We start from the raw sequence: 19909 nt of genomic DNA, 5'->3' as shown, positions 1-19909 counted from the left end.
ACTTGGTGCTATGAGAGGCCATGGAAGGCCATTGGTGAAGGTGCACCCTCAGTTGCAGTTGATGACCCAGGACTGAAGGGATCATACAAAGAAACTGAGGCTTGGCACAATGAAAGGAGCCTATGAGAGGCTGTTGGTGAAGCCTAGTTGCAGCAGAAGACTCCAGCATATTGCAGATACCAATGCCATGGAATGCCTACCAAGAGCAGCAGCAGCAGTGGAGTGGAGTCAACAAGACCCTAAGAGTCCTACAGAAGGCAGAGCTGGACAAGTGGCCAAGCCCTTTGAAGGAACAAGAGGCTGTAAAGTTGAAGTTGCCTTGTATATCCAAGTGGCCTAGGGAGTGGCACTAATAGGAGATGTGGCCTTGTTCAAGGAAGTGTCATTGTTCCCCTGGCCTTTAAGACCACCCTTCTAGCTGCCATACTCCCGTCTTGATGATAATGGACTGAACCTCTGAACCTGTAAGCCAGTCCCAATTAAATGTTGTGTTTCTAAGAGTTGCCTTGGTCATGGTGTCTGTTCACAGCAGTAAAAACCTAAGACAATGACTGTTCTACAAACTTCCAAAATTACTGAGTCATTTGAAACTGTTTTATTTCTGATTTGATACAGAAACAGCTAACTGACTTTTTACACTTTAACCCCAAACCACATCCACCCAAGAAACATGACATAAACATTAGGCTCTGGAGTGGGGGCTGAAGGTCACTTAGTAGAGAGCACTTGCTTAGTATATGCAAGGCTCAATACCTAGTACTAAAAAGGCAATAGGGAGCAAGCATATGCCCTCACACCTTTTTGGGTTGTCAGAAAGCTCTAGGGCAGCAAACATGCCTTTTTTCAAGATTCAGACAGTAAGCCAGGCTGTGCCCAAATTTGTGCTTTTAAGACCAAAAGTGACCAGTCTCAACTGTTCACTATGACACTAACAGCCAATGAATAATAGTCAAGTTATTCAATATTGCTCTTAAGAAGGTCTCTTGTAGCCAATGCTCTGTAGCTCTGAATGGTATTCAACCTTCTGTCTGCTTCCACTTCCCTGAGTGCTGGCACTTGGGGTGAGTCCACCAAGCAGAGCTTTTGCAGCATCCATCACAGAACTTCTATCTGCTCTTCTGCCCCCATAACCAGTCCTACCCTTTGAAAACTCTTTGCAGGGACTTGACTTGAATGACCACTTCTAGCACTAGGCAGCTCTTCTCTGTGACCCTTTCTCCAGCAGTAACCAATGGTAACCTCCAGTGCTAGGCACTAAGCTTATGGCAGATGTCAGTTTTGTAAACAGAAGTCTTTGGTTTAGTAGTTGACTAACAGAAAGGAAAGTACTTTAGTTTTAGGTACCAGGGCTAGAACTCATGCCCTTATACACCAAACAAGCAGACAACTGATAGTAATCAACATCTACAGCATTAGTATTTTGAGACAGAATCTGAGTGTCTTCATGCCTGTTACAGTCAAGAATGACCCTGAATGTCTGATCCTGCCTCCACCCAGGATCACAAGTGTTTGCCACCATGATGGTTTCATTCCAAGCCAGAGACCAAACCAGGTCTTTGTGCTTGCAAGGTAAGCACTCTACCCAATGAACTACATCCTCAGCTTTTCTCATAGTATTTTAAAAGTGATGTCTTGAGGAAGGATAATCTTAAACAGGTATTGTTAAATATCAGTTTATATGGTTGTTACTGAAAGCTCTGAGTACTGACTTTTTTTTTTTTTTTAAAGAAGGCTTCTGGTGTGACAAGTCCTTTGTATAACCTACTCTGTTCACAACTATTAACTAGTCAGTACTTTGCAATGCTGAGGTTTGAACCCTGGGTTTCACAAATGCTAGGCACCCAGACCGTAATGTATCTCCAGCCCCTTCAACATCTTCCCCCATTTCCTAACTAAACATACTCCTATCAAACACTTTCTCAGCAACTACGACCCTGTCCTGCTGTTGACTGCTTTGTGGTTTATGTGTTCATCTTAGGATTGCTCAAAGGTAGATACTAGTGTGCCTATTTTACAAATAAAATCTGAGATTCAGAAAGTAAATTCAAATCATGACTTCAGTCAACTTGTACATGGAGAGTTCTCACCAAGCATTTCTGGGTTGACTTCAGATGTTGTATTTCTTCTTGGTTCACAGTAATTGCTAAGGTCACACTGGGCTAACAGACCTGCATTCTACTCCCAGCTGTGACTTTTATCTGGATATGAGTTGATCTGGAAGATGCAGTTTCCTTCTAGTTTCAAAACTAGATGTTAACTTTAGCCCGACAGAGGTGGTTCCATATTCCTTTGCTAACAGTTATTTCATAGACTGGCCTCACATATAAGTTTTGTATTTATGACAATCGTGGTTATACAAGAGTGCCAGGGCACTGCACTGTGTCTGTTCTTGGTTTACGGCCCTGACATTGTTTCTGTATTGGTCTTTCCAGATCTGACTCACTCTGTGGTTCTTACAGGCATGTTCTAAGGTCAAAAAGTAAAGGATGTGAAAACCTTCATACTTGTAAAACAAAAGGGAAGAATGCTCAAAATTCCATTGTTTCGGGAGGCTGACAAAATATCATCAAAAAAAGTACTTCCATAAAAGTTTTATTTATCCCCACAACAACCCTGTGAGGTAGGGTGATCAGGGCATTTGAAGATGAGAAAACTAAATCTACATTACTTGTTCACGGCTATACTGCATAGTAAATAAGTAGAAATTAAATTGAGATTTTTAAATGTCCACGACTTCATATTGATTCATGTGGAAATAAGTAGAGAGAATATTAACTCCCCCCTACCTTAATGCCAAAAGGACACTACCTTGAAAAATCCCATTTCAAAAGATGAAAGTAGCATTTCATTGCTTATTTCTACAAAGATTTATAAAATAAAAAAATAGTGAAATATTTTAGTTAATATATATAATGGTCTCATTCAGGGACATGTCCTTCAGCTATGTAAATGATCAGCTATTCAGAGTTCTATAAATGCAAACTCTTAAAAGTATGAATGACAAAAATGGCAATGAGCAGTAGCCTCAATCTTCATTATTCCTCCACGCATCTTGAATACGTTCTGTGAAATATGGTCCCAGCACTTAAAAAAAAAAAAAAAAAAGCCTACCAGAGAGAGACAGAAACAGAGACAAAGATAGACACAGAGAGAGAGACAGAGAGAGATGCAGATACGGCTGGTCAAATTTTGTAAGCTATTCTCAAACCACATTATTTAAAACAGGATATACCAAAATTATGTAAATCACTAGGAGAGCTTTTAAAATACAGAACTCTCAAAGCCTGCTCTAGATACGAGGTGGCTTCCCAGGCTTCAGAATGCTGTATAATTTAAAAGCTCCTCAGTGAAATTCTGATTCGCAAGCAAGTAGGTTTGGTAGTCACTATATATCTTAAAATACTAATATTAAAACCATATGCTAGAATAAACTTGCTCTTAAATCAATTTTTAAAAGACTAAATTGACTTACAATGGAATTTCAACTCAAGATAACAGAAATATGAATATGAAAACGTATCCTAATAATGTGACTTGGATTTTAATAATTTAAGTAGCATTTAAATATAAGGTACTGAGTTTTGTGGTTCTTATTCTGAGAACTTTAAGGTATTTTATGCAAACTCCTAGCAGGTTTTCAGCTTAAGGGAAGACATGAAAAGCAATGGCATAATCAAATACATTAGCACTGAAAAACAAACAAAAAACACCAAACCTTTAGTCAAATACAGCCCATGAGAGGAATAAGAAAGTGAATGAATGATAACCTAAGGCCCTTTGGCCTTACATGTTTGTTCCCAGTCCACTCTTCCCCTATAAGGGGAAATAAAATAAACATTCTTTCCTAGTTCTTGGCATAGTTATTCGGTGGGTAACTATTCTAAGTTAATTTAGACATACAAGACAAGATTTAAAGAGGTAACAAATAAATACCTAGGAAGACGAAGAGAAGTCAGGTCAGAAAACCTTAACTAGCTAATGATGTAGTGTATAACACCATCGTATCAGTACAGGAGTGAAGGCTTCAGTGTCCATTAAGTGACTGACACACATGGAAGAGATGTGATCCTTGTGAAGAGTCTGTGCTTGCTGTACAACTTGTAGGAATAATGAAATGCCTTCTTCACTGATGAGATGAAGTCTCTCTTACAGGCAAGTTGACAACATAATAAAAATGAGCTCTGTTAGAAGGCTGAACGAAAAGCTAACCGAAAGTCATTGGCAAAAGGTAACTTAAAAACAAAAGTCAACCCTAAAAAAAAAATTACCCCAGAAATATATATATGTATATAAAAACAATGTACACATTCATATCACTGACAGTTACAAGAAAATAGCCATTTATAGAAGTTACACAATGCTTTTAACAAGTCCCAAAACAATTTTGGGAAACAAATAAAGCCATAGGATAAATAAATATACATACTAGCAAATATAAAGCAATTTCTGGTTACGAATTGTCATCGACCTCTTTTAGGACCCAGAGAAAAATGGTAGTAAATCTGGTCAGGACTACATATATTACATGGGATTAAAAAATACAACCAATTAAATATTCTCTAACAATGATACAAATATTTAAAAGAATGTCTTAAAAGTCAAACATTCATAACTGGAAATAGCACAATTTTAATAGGTCCTTAAGAGTTGAAATGTGTACACAGGTAGCTTGCTGTGTGCCTCATGGACCCATGGCCCCTGCATTTACTACAGTCATGTGTGCTGTGTGCACTGACAGGCTGGGCACATCTCAATTAAAAAAGTACACACCTCCGATTAACTAAAAGGAAGTGTTGGTTTACAGCTACCAACAAAGAGAAGATTATGATTGAAAGATAATCTATTAAAATGAAAAGAAGCCGGTTAACTTCTTTATGATTTACTTAAACTTTGTTATCAACAACTTTAAAATTACTCAAAGTAATGGAAAAAATAATGTATTAATTTGGTCTCAACTCTCAGGCCATGTAAACTTTCTAACAATGTATTTCTCTACAAAAGTGTGTTGTTGACTCACCTATTGGCTGACTTATAGGAGCTCTCCTAGCATGGGCCTGTATTTTAATTATTAAAGTGCCCACAGGCACTATGGTATAAGTGTTTATGTTTCCCTTTTAAGTTATGGGAAGGGCTTTGAGACTGTATTTACTTAGTTCCTGATTAAGTAAGCTATCAACAATTATGTATGTCAAAAATTCAATCTTGTTCAGGTTTTGGGGTTTGCTGTATAAGCATAAAAATGATGGGGGCAAGAAGGTATTAACTAGGTTCACGATTTTGAGAAAGAGCATATGTAAAGGTAACATATGTACATTTTATTTCAAGAAAGACAAAAGACAAACAGCATAAAGATGCCCAGGTGCCCTAAAGATAAATACATTTCAAAGATTCTCATTAAAATGAATCTGTAGTATTGTTCCTGCAAGCAAAATACCTTTTTTTAAATAAAAAAAATCTGAATTGCAAATGGTTTTGCTTTTTTTTTTTTTTGCAGAAAATCTGCCATGATTATTATTTTTTTTAATGAATAAGGATTTTCCACAAACAGGCTTGCTCTACATGCTAGATTTTTTAACAGTTCAGTGACACAATATGCTAACTACATACATAACAGATAATATAGTAAGAAAACACTCAACCTGATGAAAAGTTAAAATCTTCATTAATACACTGAAAACTGACAACTCATGCCTTTAAAATCAAAAATACAAAAATTAAATGTTTTCCTAAAAAGATTTCCTTATTTTAAGGATTCATTTGAAAATGAAGCTGCATGTAATTTGTACAATAAGTTGTACAAGTAAACAGGTAATATACATAAAAAATTAACTGACATACTCCTCAATTATCAGTTGTCCACCTTTAATTTCCAATACTGTACTTTCTTAACAAGCATACAAAATATCAAACTTCTCTTTAGAAAAAGTGCCGTTCTTTGACATCCTTTACACAAAAACAGTCTGAGCCTGTGGCATGTTAATGCAGTTGAGAGGCAAAGCATACTAACTTTTACAAATTCTACCTTCCATAAAAAGCCTCCTGAAAAGGAGATTACACGCCACTATAAAAATATCAACCTCTTGTGGTAGCTGCATTAGAGAACCAAGGCGTGACGACTATTTTCATATAGCATAGAAAACCACTATGAGCACATTAACTGCACTGGTGGCCCGGGAGTGTACTGTGCCACAGGATTATGCATAGCTACTGTTAGGTACCAAGACTGTTACACAGAGTTTTAAACTGATTGTAACCGGGAGCATAACAGAGGTACTACCAGCCCATGCAAAGTAAAAATACTGAATCACTGTGCTGAATACTTCATTCCTGGAGAAAACCCAAAGGCAGCAGTAACTGAATCAAGCCCAACAGGTGACTGAACTCGTTCTCCTCAAAGGTTAGTGAGCACAGTGAAGTCTGAGGTATACCTTTATCCATTAAATGTGTGCCATTGCAAGATATTACCATCTGGAATACATGTCATCACAATGGTTCAAATCATTTGAATTAGTCATCCATATATTCTTAACTACCCAGTCTCTTGATTTTTGAAGATTTCACCTACAGTAGAATATTACAGAACAAAATATAAATGCATTTTTTTAAATGAAACTTACATGGACTAAAAGTAGAGAATATTTTTAAACAAATATACAATATGCAGGCAGACAAAGCAGGAAAACGGCCATTCAAATGTATAATTAAAAAAAAAACCTAAAAATTGACTATTTCCAGAAAACTATGAAGCGCCTTAACTAAAAGGAATGCATCATGAGAGTCTAATCTAATACAGGTCAGAAATGTAAAAAGGTTATAAACCTTAACAGGAAAAATAAAACAACTTTTACTGGCCATTCCTGTTGAAATGAGAATATTAAAGTAACAGAAAAGTGGCTACAAACCCACTGAGAGCACCAAACAGAGAGAAAATGAAAGTCCACTTTCATCTCTGTTATTATCATAAAATCCTGTGTAACTACAGGTCAAACTGCTGGTGGCAGAAACAGAATTCTTTATAAGCTGCAGATGTCCTGTACATAAAAAGTTTCACTGGAGTTGTACTATTCTACAGACGCTTCTGTTTTAGCCTACCCACTGTGTGTGTTCAATCCAAGATAGTCTCTTTCTGTAACCCTTGATTATTTTTGGGCACCAAAGATAAGAAAAGCAAGACGGGGTACAAAAATGCAAAATTTCAACAGTAATGGCAATGTTTTTGTCTTAGTCCAAAAGGGTCCTGCATTCTCTCCCCCCCTTCAGTGATCTGATAAGTCTCTGAACTTAATCTGGGGGCAGCAAATCATGCAATCGAAATCTGTCTCTGATGTGAGGCCGAACATCTTCATTCTGTGTGGGGAAAAAGATTACTTTTGAAAAGCCACATAATTTCTACACAATGGTCTTAAAATCTTTAAACAGCACAGTGCAACTATTTACCTTAGCTGTTCTCCATTAGTAAACCCAAAATTAAATTTAGACTCAAGGTTTTTTCTTTACATTTTTCTTTTTGTAAAAACAGTTAAGAGTTGTGCTATTATATTCTATTTTCTAGAATTAATTGACTCAGATAAAAAAAAAAAAACAATTCCTGTAAACAAAAGAAAACCTATGAGACAGTGAAGTCTGACAGGCCTCATTTAAATAATTTCTAATACAATTCAAAACTGTTCATGGAAAACAACAGTGGCCAGTGAGAACTAGGGTTTAGGACCTTGAGTGAGGCTACAAATTACTAAATTTGCTGCTGTCTCCCAGGAGAGGATATTATTTACTCTGATTTTGAACACCCCAGCCTCCGAGGGAAGGATTTCTCTTATAAAATCCATGAAGAAGGGGAGCCTTTTCTGAGTCCTTGCTCTATCCAATCTCCCTGGCTTCTTTATTATTTTCCTCATGCATCACTTAAAGAAGGAAGATGTTTAGTTTAAACATCTTGACCATTGGAAGTGGTACCACTCAAGAGGCAGAGGCAGGCAGATCTCTTAAGAGTTAGAGGCTGGCCTGATACACATAACAAGTTCCAGACCAGTAAGACTACAGAGCCTCAAACAAGAAAAAAAAAAAAAACAAAAAAAACAAAACAAAAAAAAAAAAACAAAAAAAACAAACAAAAAAAAAAAAAACCACCATCTTGACCATTACTTTGATCCATTTGTTGGGCCACTAATAAACTTCCTTTGAATACTAGCTGCATCATTCACTGGAAGCTCACTGCCCTGAGGCAGAATCTTGGCAATTAAAGCTCCCCCCCTCCCTCCCTCAACCCCTCTTCCCTCAAAGGCTAGCATCAAACTCAGAGATTTGCCAGCTTCTCCTTCCCAAGTGCTGGAATTAAAGGTGTTTTCACGGCCTGGCAAGGAAAAATTTTTAAAAGATTTGGACTTCCAGGCTAACTGATCCAAAGAGCTATCTGCACCTTTGGAATCTGGATTCACAGTGCAAGGCCAAGCTCGCTCTTATGTTGCCCACAAGATCTCCACAGGGTGGGTACTCCTACTGCTTATTTTTGTACACTTAATGACAAAGGACTGGCTGCAAGTGCTTTGTAGATACTCTATCTTTTCCATATGCAAAGAGAAATAAACTGTACAGAACATTTTTTGAGGCACAAGTTTCATTTAGTCCCAAGCTAACCTCAAGCTCACCATGGAGGTTAGAATGATCTAACTCCTCATCTTCTTGGCTCCACTGCCTTAGTGCTGGGATCAACTGATCCATGTGTACCACAATACTCACAACTTTTGTTTGAATGTAAGAACAGACTACTGCATATTATTAACCTTGGCTCAGTGGTTAAGAACTTCTGCTTCTTCCAGAGTATCCAGGTTTAATTCCTAGCACATGGCATATCACAACTGTCTGAAACTCTAGTTCTAGGGGATCCAACATTCTCACATGACACATGCAGAACAACAACCAATGCATGTGAAATAAAAATTATTAAAAAAAAAAAAAAAAAGAAAAGAAAAGAGAGAGAGAGAGAGAGAGAGAGAGAGAGAAAAGCCAGGCAGTGGTGGCGCACGCCTTTAATCCCAGCACTTGGGAGGCAGAGGCAGAGGCAGGCAGATTTCTGAGTTTGAGGCCAGCCTGGTCTACAGAGTGAGTTCTAGGACAGCCAGGGCTACAGAGAGAAACCCTGTCTCAAAAAAACAAAACCAAACAAAAAACCCAAACAAACAAACAAAAATAATCTTAATCTTTTTCACTCTGCCACTATCTTCTACAGGTTAATCCATTTGTTGTTGCTGTTGTTCTTTTTTTAAGGAGGGTCTCATGACACATATAACCTAGGATGGTCTCAATCTGACGAGTCTGCTGCCTCTGTCTTCCAAGTTGGTTTTCAGTTAACTTTTAAAACCCATACAGATTTGTTTAATATAGTTCAACTAACAACAATAACAACAACAACAAAAAAATCAAATAGATGATATACTTACCAGTTCTACAAGCTTCTCCAGAAATGGAATCAATTTTAGGAGTTCATTGTCATTTTTATCCATAAACCAGCTTTCTATAGGGATTCCATTAGAAAGCTAAAACAATAAATATATAATTAAGTTCTCTTTAACTACACTAGCCTGCTTTGGAAAACTAAAGAAACAGACTTAAGTAACTATAGGTGTAAAAGTTCAACTGGAAAGAAATGCTACTAAGGTTTCATTGACAGTTCACTAATACAAGAGAGAGCTAAATGCATAAAACGAAGCTAATTGATTGTTCAGTGTGGCTTACTTCCTCAGGAAATACAAAATTAATCAACAAAGAAGGTCCACTAAAGCATTTCTGCACTATTCATTCAAGCAAGTTACTAGCACAATGGTAGTCACCGTGGACCACAGAGATATTTCCAACTTAAACACTATCAGAAAGCTTATGTGTGCAAACTCTTACACAAAGACCAAGCCCTTCCTACTCTTGTTCGGTTTCTCTCTCTTTTTTTAAACAGGGTCTCATTCTATAGTTGATGTTCTTTTTTTTTTTTTTTTTTTTAAAGAAAAGTACTTTATGAAGTCTGAAGACAAGGAGATAATCCAACAACATCCATGTGACTGAAGTGATGTTTGGGGCTTAGGAACTCAACAGTTTATATGCAGAAAATGTTTTTGATATCAGCGTAAGTTAAATGCACAAAGGACTGTCCTATTCTTGGGAAAAGAAAATGCAAACATTTTCATCCATTCAGGGGTTCAGGAGTTAAGAGTACTGATTGTTCTTCCAGAGGTTCTGAGTTCAATTCCGAGCAACCACATGGTGGATCACAACCATCTGCAATGGGATCCAATGCCCATTTCTGGTGTGTCTGAAGACAGCAACCATGTGCTCACATACATAAAATAAATAAATAAATAAATTTAAAAAAAAAAAAAAAGAGGAAGAGGAGGAGGAAGAGGAATAAGAAGAGGAGGAACCTAGTCTAGTCTGTAGTTGGTGTTCTATCCTTTTAAGGAGTCTTGCTCTGTTGCTGAGGCTGACATAAGTGCCTGAGCTTAAGCCTTAGCCTACCATTTTTCCACCATCACCTCACAAGTACAAGTAAAAGTAGAAATTCCAGGTGGGAAAAGCACTGGTTTTAACAAAGAAATATCTGGCCAGGAGTGGTGTTGTCTATCCCAGCACTCTCAGGAGGTAGAAGCAGGCTGACCTCCAGTTTGAGGCTGGTCTGGGATACATAGAGAATCTGTCTCAAAAAACAAAACAAACAATAACTAGTATGAGTCCTTTAGTGACTCAGCTGGTAGAGCAAGACTACAAAAAATATTAGCAAAACAGAAAAATCTTGCTAAAACCATCTAAGAAAACACATTAAATTATTAAATCAATAGACCAGAATATTGTTAATTTTAGTTTTCAAACATGTTTGTAACTATAATTTCATAAAATTTCAAAATGCTATTATATGATGTACAATCCTCTAATTCTATCTTCATATTTACTACATAAAATTTTCTTAATTTATGTTGTACTTCATGTAGAAAATATTTTTCATAAGTACTTATCTACTTGGCATTTCTAATCCTAAAAAATAACTAAGTACACAGAAAAATCCCATTTTTTTCTATCATATTCTTCTTGGCAGAAGTTGTCTTCTTTATATTTTATCCAACTGAATTTTGATAGGAATCTTCTTCCTACCTGATAGGCAAAGGCTTGTGGTGAGTTGTCAATTATTATAGTTTTAGAAAGATCTCTTCCAAGGATATTTAAGTCTTTTATATAGTTTCCTTGTACACAAACACAATGTTCACGAAAAAGCCGGTGCCTAAACAAAAATAAAAATAAATTTTAAAACATTCACTGAAACATTCATATACCATAAACTTTCTAAATATTTTTTTCTTTCAGGAAGCAAATTGAAATGCAAATATTGGGTCTAAGCTGTGGGCTAGTTTCAATATAAAACTTCATAGCAATTACTGAAGCCTTAAAAAAACAAACAAATATTACAATGGTTTAAAAAAAATGTTGGTTTACATAATAATGTCATAAATAACAAAAGGGAATTAAAACTCTTAAGTTGTTTTTGTAATTTAATTACCCAGGAAAGCTCAGCTCAGATGCAGCATTTGGTTGTCAGCGAGGTCCTGCTTTTTAACCAATTTTCCAGATGGTTGACTGAGGCACAAGTGACTTGCCCAAGGTCACAGTAAGTCTGTGGTTAGCCCCGTATTGGAACCCAGGATCCTCCTGGCTCCCAGTCCTTTGCTCTAACCAGCAGACCACACAGCCTCCCTATCCCTGTACATGCCAGAATAGAAAATATAAGAAGGTATGTTTTTGTACTGGAATTAAAATAATTTTTTAGTTTTCCTTATAGTTTTTGAGAAAGGATGCTTGCTGCTGAGACCAAAGCATTCCATTATTTCAACTTTCCTCAAATGCCCATTTATAAAAGTGTGTGTGTGTGTGTGTGTGTGTGTAGGGAGAGAGGGAGGGAGAAAAGAGAGAAAAAAGAGAGAAAGAGAGAGAGAGAGAGAGAGAGGAGCTTTCAAAAGAATGGTGACTGACATCAGACAGTGATGGTACACTCCTTTAATCCCAGCACTCAGAAGGCAGAGGCAGGCAGATCTCTTGAGTTTGAGGCTAGCCTGGCCTACAAAATGAGTTCCAGAACAGCCAGAGCTACACTGAGAAACCTTGGCTCAAAAAACCAAACCAAACCAAACCAACAACAACAACAAAAAACAGGTTTAAGTATTATAAATGTAAACTAATAACCAATTTTACTAAATAGAAAAAAGCTATTAAAAGCTGTAAAGTCATATATACTATAGTAATTATGCAATCCACATGTATAACCAACATATCATCCTCTAAATATTGCTGATAATTGATTTATTTTATAATTTCAATAAAGGAATATTTTCAGCTGTGTCTGGTACTACACACCTTTATTCCCAGCACTCAGGAGGCAGAGGCAGGTGGATCCCTATAAATCTGAGGCCAGCCTGGGATAGAAAGAGTAACTCTATCTTGATAAACAGGAGAGAAAAAAAGTATTTTCTATCCACCACTCTGTCCAAGTTTAACATTTAAGAAGCACACAAAACTCATTTAAAAATCCAGCCTGAGTTGCAATGACAAAGAGGAAGTCTCAGCCACCAGTCATTAAGATAATTGATTCATTCATTCCCCCTTTTCTACTTTTGATTTTTCAAGATGGGGTTTCTCTATGTACCCCTAGCTGTCCTGGACTCTAGAGCACTTCAACAAATTCCAACCTGTTCATTTTTTTGTTTTGTTTTCCTTAAGTTTTTCAAAATCCAATTTGATAGAATAAATTGGAATTTTCCAAGTGTGTAGACTTTTACAAATCTAGCTATTGTAGTACAGTGTAAAAGCATGGTTATTCATTCCCCAGAAAAAGGAAAGCTGCAAAAGTACCAGGACTGTTCTGCTTACAACTGTCGCTAGAATAATAAAAATAGTAAACAGAAATCTTTTAGAATAGTCTTTCAAAGCAAAATCTAAATTTATATACTTTTATTAATGTTAGGTACAGTGATCATTTATTACAGTAGACTTTGGTAAATAGAAAATACATTTTTCTTTATGTCTGTAGCCTATCTGATCTTTAAGTTAAAAATTTAAAAGATCAAAGTTTTAAAAAACTAAGTGCTCACTGGGAAAAACATTTTAATATACTTGCAACCACTCAAAAGTTGTTGAGTTTGTTTGTTCAGACAGCATCTCATTGTATAACTCAAGCTGGCATAAAACTCACAGAGATCTGCCACCATACCTGGGAATAAAATATAACAGTAGTAAACTAGGTTTAAGATTTATAACTCAGACAATATGGGAGACACTCAAGAATCAATGTCCAGCGTAACAGCTGCTGCAAGCTTCTTACATCCCCTTTCTCTACTTTTGATCACTCATTCGGCCTCACTCCTAAAACCTTAGAGCAAAGCACTCTCTCTCAGGTGACAGAAATAATGGAATTGATTTTCAAAATCCCCTAAGGCACCCCTGCTAACCAGGAACACACTCCATCCACTGGTTAATGGCATGCACAAGGAACAGAGTCCAGATTAGAATAACCTGAATGATTAAGCCAATTTTACTTTCCAGTTAGATGCATGTAACATTTTCTTTACATGGGAGGAGGTAAATCTGCTCTTAAGTCTTTTCTATTATACTTCTACTTCTCTATGCCATTACAAAGGCAGTATAACAAGCATTATCTCAGAGACATGGAAGTAAAACAAGGTCACAGTGAAAACTTCCACCACCACCACCCTGGTCTCATCCCCCTCCCAGGAATTCCCAAAGAAATATAGATACAACAGTGAATAAATAAATATTTGACTTTGGAACCCTTTATTAAGGAATGTCTGTCTGAAATTACTTAATTAGGAACTCTTAAGGAGTTGTGGGACTTAAAAAAATTCATTTACCATTTAACACATAAATCTCTAGATAGTAGCCAACTGCAAATGGCCATTAAAATTAAATAGAACCAGGGTAATTGCAAAGATGAGTGACAGACATTTCTACTATTTCTTAATTAAATTTACCTGACCAGTTGCTTTTTAGGGTCTAGTATGTTCAGTAACTTGTCTGCATACACCTTCTTAGAAGCAGTAAAAAGAATGATCTACAAATTCAGGGAAAAAAAGTAATCAATTATACATGATCTAAATATGGGTACTATATTGAATAAAATAAACTATACAGGTAAATAGTTTAAGCAAATTTACCTCATACATCTGAGACATTCGTTCCAGGAATTCCCTGAAGAATGGTCTTAATCTCACATAAACCTGAAGAAATGCAAAGACATTTTTCAGCAAATAAACATAAAATAGAAACCATCTTAAGATATTGTGCTCTAATTTTGGATATATTATAATTTAAAAGTTCCTATTTCAAAGTAATAAAAATATTTACTGAATGCCACTCGAAACAAATATATTTCATGTACCAAAAGCACTTAAGACAGTCTTTTAGAGAGATAGTAATTATTGTTTTATTTTTAATAGCAAATACAACAGTACTTCTCTGGAATGTAATTTCAAAAAGCAATTCAACTAAAAATAAAAGATTTCCCTCGTTACAGATTTTGATCCACCAAATCATCTCCATCTTCCAACCAGGTAGCATCCATCCAATCATTATGCAGGCTGTGTGTCCAGTTCTAAGCTGACCTGTCTCAATGACCTTCCTCAATAAGTACTCAGAATTTCTTTAAAACAAACACCTCTTAAAAACACTGCTATTTAGTTTTTATATTAAGATAAGGAATAGTCAAGAAGGTGGTATCTGGATTGGTAAGTTTAAATACAGCCCCCACCCCCTTAGTATAGAAGGATGTATTTGATAACAACTGAGATTATAAGTACACAAAGACAAGAGTTCTCAAAGCCCACTTCTTAGGAAATATAAAAAAATACGTGGGTTGAGACAAGGTTTCTCTGTGTTGTCCTGGCTATCCTAGAACTTGCTCTGTAGATCAGGCTGGCCTCAAGCTCAGAGATGTGAGTCTAGGGATTAAAGGTGTGTGCCACCACCCAGCATCTTTCTTAACACTATTGCTCTTGTAATACACTGCAATAGTCAGAAAAAGCACACAAATGTAAGCCATAAATAATCACTAAAACTACTTTTAAAAAGACTTTCCAGTCCTCTATATTCACTTGGTCACTAAATTTTATAAAAAAGTTTTGTACTCCACTGAAAGGTGGGTATTGATTTCAGACACCATAAACAAGCAAGCAAACATTCATTACAATGAGTTAAATAGATTGTGACGTTGTAATAAGCCTGTGGTGAGTATACATTTAATGCAGGCTTAGCTTTCAATTTCAATTCTGTTATCTACATATAAATGTTCCCGTGACAAAAATGCCAGTTCTGGGAATGTTTTATGGTAAAACAAGAAAATCACACAACAAAGAAAACAAAGAAAAGTGACAGTTTCCAATGACTTCCAGATTAGACTAAACCTGTAATTAAATTATACACCCTACTATGTTTGTTGTTATGCTATTACTATCTTTAACTGTAACATACATCTTATAATCTGCCACTTTCAGAATGAAAAGTAGCACTGAAGACATTAGAGTACATTCTAGTCCTCTGAGAGCACAGAGTAAGAAGAGCTGCCTATCAAGGTTCCTATCTGTAGAACAGACTCACAACTTTATCAGAAAGGCATCACAGAAAGGTTGGAAGACACAGATAACACAGTGGTTGATGGGAGAAAAATATTAGAAAAAAATTAAGGGTCAGGTCTTGAATAAAAACATAGGGAGCTATAGCACATGATACAAAGGCACAATCATAAGCAAACAGAAGAGATGAGGTCCAAGCCCAAAATACTGTGTCATTAGATGTGAACAGAAGTATGAGAGTCAGCGAGGTCTGAGTTTTGTTCTAAAGGAAATAAAAGTATGTATAATACTGTCTCTTTTGTTTATTAGATCTATGTGCTGGTGTTTGTGATGTGTACATGTCACTGGTCAAAGGACAACTTTCAAAAATCCATTTTTTTGGACCCAGGCATCAAACCCAGGTTGTCAGGGTTCATGTCAAGTCTTTTCCTTCGGAGCCATCTTGTTGGCCTCAAAAGTTTTGTTCTTGACATTTAAAAGTTTAATTCTTGTTATTTAATTGTATTAGGTCACAAAGATAGACACATGCATCATTTTAAATGCTTCAAACCTGACTCCTCAAGTAACCATTAACTCCAAACTTAGTTTTCCTTCTCCAAACTTAGTCTCAGAAAGGATTCTACTCTAAATACTAACTCTTTAACTCCTTAACTACTCCTCATTTTCTGACAAGTATCCTTCTTCAGACTCACAACTTTTTGTATTATTTTGTTGAGACAGGGTCTTACTGTGCAGCCCAGAGTAGTCTAAAACTTACTATGTGGCCAAGATAGCTTGGGTACTGGGGTGATCCTTCCTGCATTGGCCTTCTCAATGCTGACATTACAAATGTGAGCAAACATGCCCAACCAGACCTGTACAAACTCCCAAAGACTGAAAGAATGAGCTCACTCTATGTTCTGGCAAACCTATTAATGCGACTTAGTTTAAATCTGTTCAACAAACCAAATGTATTTTGAAAACAAAAACAAAGTTAATAAATAATGCCCACTGAAAGTATTAAGTGATTACTATCTGTAAGACTGACAACCACTCAAAAGTGAGCATTTGTGAATACCACATTATGCCCAATTTTTAAAAATTAGTAACATTAGAATCTATTGTGTGGTAGTGGTGGGAGAGTATGCTTTTAGTCCCAGCACTTGGGAGGCAGAGGCAGGCAGATCTTCATGAGTTCAAGGCTAGCCTGGTCTACACAGTGAGTTCCAGGACAGCCAGGGTTACACAAAGAAAACCTAGAAAACAACAAAACAACAACAACAACAAATCATTAGACTCTATTAGAAACTTGTTTTACTAAAATTTCAATTTTATATAGAAAAATTACATAAGAAAATAGTACACTACATTAACAGCACTTGACAACTAATAATAGCTTATTTTCGCCGGGCGTGGTGGCACACGTCTTTAATCCCAGCACTTGGGAGGCAGAGGCAGGCGGATTTCTGAGTTCGAGGCCAGCCTGGTCTACAGAGTGAGTTCCAGGACAGCCAAGCCTACACAGAGAAACCCTGTCTCGAAAAACCAAAAAAAAGATTATTTTCTACATCTTGTTTGGTGTCATATCGATGAAAACTCCTTAACTGTATGTACATGGTACTAAAAAAATATGAACAGAATCATTCTTAGTAAAAGTCAATTACGTAGAAAACTACTTATAAATTGATTGTTAACTCTGGCTAACTTCAAATTTACCTTATTTATGTTTGTTTATCAAACCTTCATCTATCTTAACAATAGGACCAAGAAGCAAAGAAAAATCCTACCTATAGATTAGCAGGTTCTACTAGTCAGTCTTCATAAAAGAAATATTTTACATGATTTTTAAGCCCAGACAGTATAATACCAGTATTTTAAAAAAAAAAAAAAAAACTTTCACTGGCCATGGTGGCACACACCTTTAATTACAGCACTCGGGAGGCAGAGGCAGGCTGATCTCTGAATTTGAGGCCAACCTGGTTTACAGAGCAAGTTCTAAGACAACCAGGGCTACACAAAGAAACTCTGTCTTGAAAAAGATCTTCAGTACTTATTTTTAGAACATCCTTTGAGCTTATTGATAATAGTATTTATAAATTTTTTTATAAATAGTAAATTTATAAGGTAGAATAAGGTTTACATATGTGCTCGGCCTAGACAGGGCCCTGGGTTCCACTGACATCTCTAAAAGGAACACACATTTAACAGAGCTCATTAGAGATACAGGCCTTTAACCCCACTACTCCAGAGGCAGAAGCAGAGGGTTTCATTGACTTTAATAGCAGTCTGAGCTACATAATGGAACTGTATTTTTAAAAAAAGATAATTAGTGAACACTATTTATTTAATAACCCAAGACAAGTGCAGTGGCGCATGTCATTTCAATACGTGTGATCTCAACACTTGGATAGCTGTAAGCAGAAAACAAATGACGCTGAAGTTTTTGAGGAATTAAATGCTGTCATCATTCTCCAACTAACAGATACACAGGCATGCAAAGTGGCCCTGCCCATTTCTAACCTTTGGGCATACCTTAGTTTCCTCATCTATAAATGGATCCCAATGTTATGAAGGGTAGATAATACATATCAAGCATTTGGTATTGTGGCAACCACATTTGAAGTGATAAAGCTGTTAACTATTATTACCTACCTCTTTATTTAAAAGTAACCAGTCACAGTATTATCATATGGGGCAGAACTGAGCAGTCACAATTCTAAAGAGAACTTACAGCTCTTTTAAGAGAACCCAGTCTCTTAAAAGAGAAATAGTATTGATTCCACTGATATTCTCTTAGCATTAGTATCAAACACAGAAGCAAAGGCTAAATCTTCTCCAAAGACGGAAACCTACTCTAGTAGGAGACATGGAGGCCTCCACCTTATAGCCTCTGTCATCATTTGCTTCCCCTAGCTCCAGTAAAATGTAGACAGAGTGTTTATAGGAGGAGTAAACCTAGGGATGAAGAGGGAAGGACTCAAACAACAGAATCAGTTGTTCCTTAACTATGGAAATAGAACTCAATCTGAAAAGGGATTTAGAGTTCAAATAGGATAAACTGAAATTTAATGTATTCATGTACATGATTAAGTTGTCAATGAAGCATAATGTTCATTACGGAAAATGGCCATTTATTTGTACATAAAAGTATATAAATGCATAAATAAAACTTTTAATGACATATTAAGAGAAACTTGAAGATCTAAAAGAAAGTAGCCATGTTTTAAAATTTTGCCTTTAAAAAAAACACTCTAGCATACACCAGAATGGTAATCCCAGCATTCCAGAGGCAGAGGCAGGTGGATATCTGTGTTATTAAGACTACCCTAATCTACAAGGGTAGACCATTCTAGACCAGTCAGGGCTTCACAGTGAGACTGTCTCCAGTAGCAGCAGCAGCAGTAGTAATAATAACATCAACAATAACAAATCATTCTAGCAAGCAATCAAGAAGTTGAAGGATTATGAGCTGTAGGCCAGCTTGGGCTACACAGTGAGACCTTATATCAAAACTACATAGAGTTAAATAAAATCACTTAAAAAAAAATCTAAAGTTAGTGGACCCTTTAATTTAGTGAACATTGTAATCAACTCTCAGCTGTCAGCTGCTAAATAAGAACTTTCTGTGTACAGTCAGTCCATCTATCCCTCCCCACTATTATAAAGCCCAAGTAAGCCTCAAACTCACTCTCTGTTCCAGCCTTCTGAGCTTCAGAAGAGAACAGGCATGTATTACCTGTAGTTTTTTTTTTTCAATGAACTATTCCTAACTTGAATGCAATACTTCAAGAATTCCCAATGAAATATATTTTCTAATTTTTGATAAGGAGAGAATTATAGGTTTAATTTATATCATTTTTAAATCTAAATACTAATAATTATAATGAAAACATAGTGCCAATGATTACTTACTGAGAAATATGGGAAAGTTTAAAATTATTTTGATGTATTGTTTTTAACACTTTGTAAAGTAAGTTACTATCCAAATACTGTTCTCTCCTAGTTAAAAGTGACATCAGTATTAAATATTCATAACCCCAAATACTATAATCAAGGCATAATTATGTACAAACATACACTTATAGACAACAAAATTAAGTTTATAAAACTCAGCAACAAAATAATTCTTTAATTATAAAGTCACAATTTATAAAAGAGAAAATGTAGTCTAGCATTTACAATAGAAATTTTCACTTATACATATTTTTTTCTCTTCATGTAGCAAAAGTAAAGTTGTTTTTTTTCTAGGAAGAGTTAGAAGCCATAACACTTCTAATTCTCTCTTTGTGGTGTGAAAAATATCCTGAGCTACATGA

At 36.0% G+C, this 19909-nt stretch overlaps 1 protein-coding gene across 2 annotated transcripts in view; it reads right to left on the bottom strand.

Moving 5' to 3' along the window:
- Positions 1-2576: 2576 nt before the first annotated feature.
- The window catches only part of Ctdspl2 (CTD small phosphatase like 2), a 52947-nt gene continuing 35614 nt past the window's right edge, over positions 2577-19909 (bottom strand). The window contains exons 9-13 of one of the 2 annotated variants that reach the window (XM_034494578.2): positions 14202-14264; positions 14019-14098; positions 11134-11260; positions 9438-9533; positions 2577-7347 (exon numbers count right to left, since the gene is read on the bottom strand). In XM_034494578.2, coding sequence (XP_034350469.1) covers positions 7282-7347; positions 9438-9533; positions 11134-11260; positions 14019-14098; positions 14202-14264 — 432 coding nt within the window. In that variant the 3' untranslated portion in view covers positions 2577-7281. The remainder of the gene's footprint in view (positions 7348-9437; positions 9534-11133; positions 11261-14018; positions 14099-14201; positions 14265-19909) is intronic. The other variant, XM_076929626.1, reaches the window with a different exon arrangement.

Source organism: Arvicanthis niloticus, chromosome 2 (genome assembly GCF_011762505.2).
Source record: "Arvicanthis niloticus isolate mArvNil1 chromosome 2, mArvNil1.pat.X, whole genome shotgun sequence".
Lineage (NCBI taxonomy): Eukaryota > Metazoa > Chordata > Mammalia > Rodentia > Muridae > Arvicanthis > Arvicanthis niloticus.
Note: the sequence above shows the minus strand (reverse complement) of the source record. Positions and strands in the feature narration are given on the sequence as shown.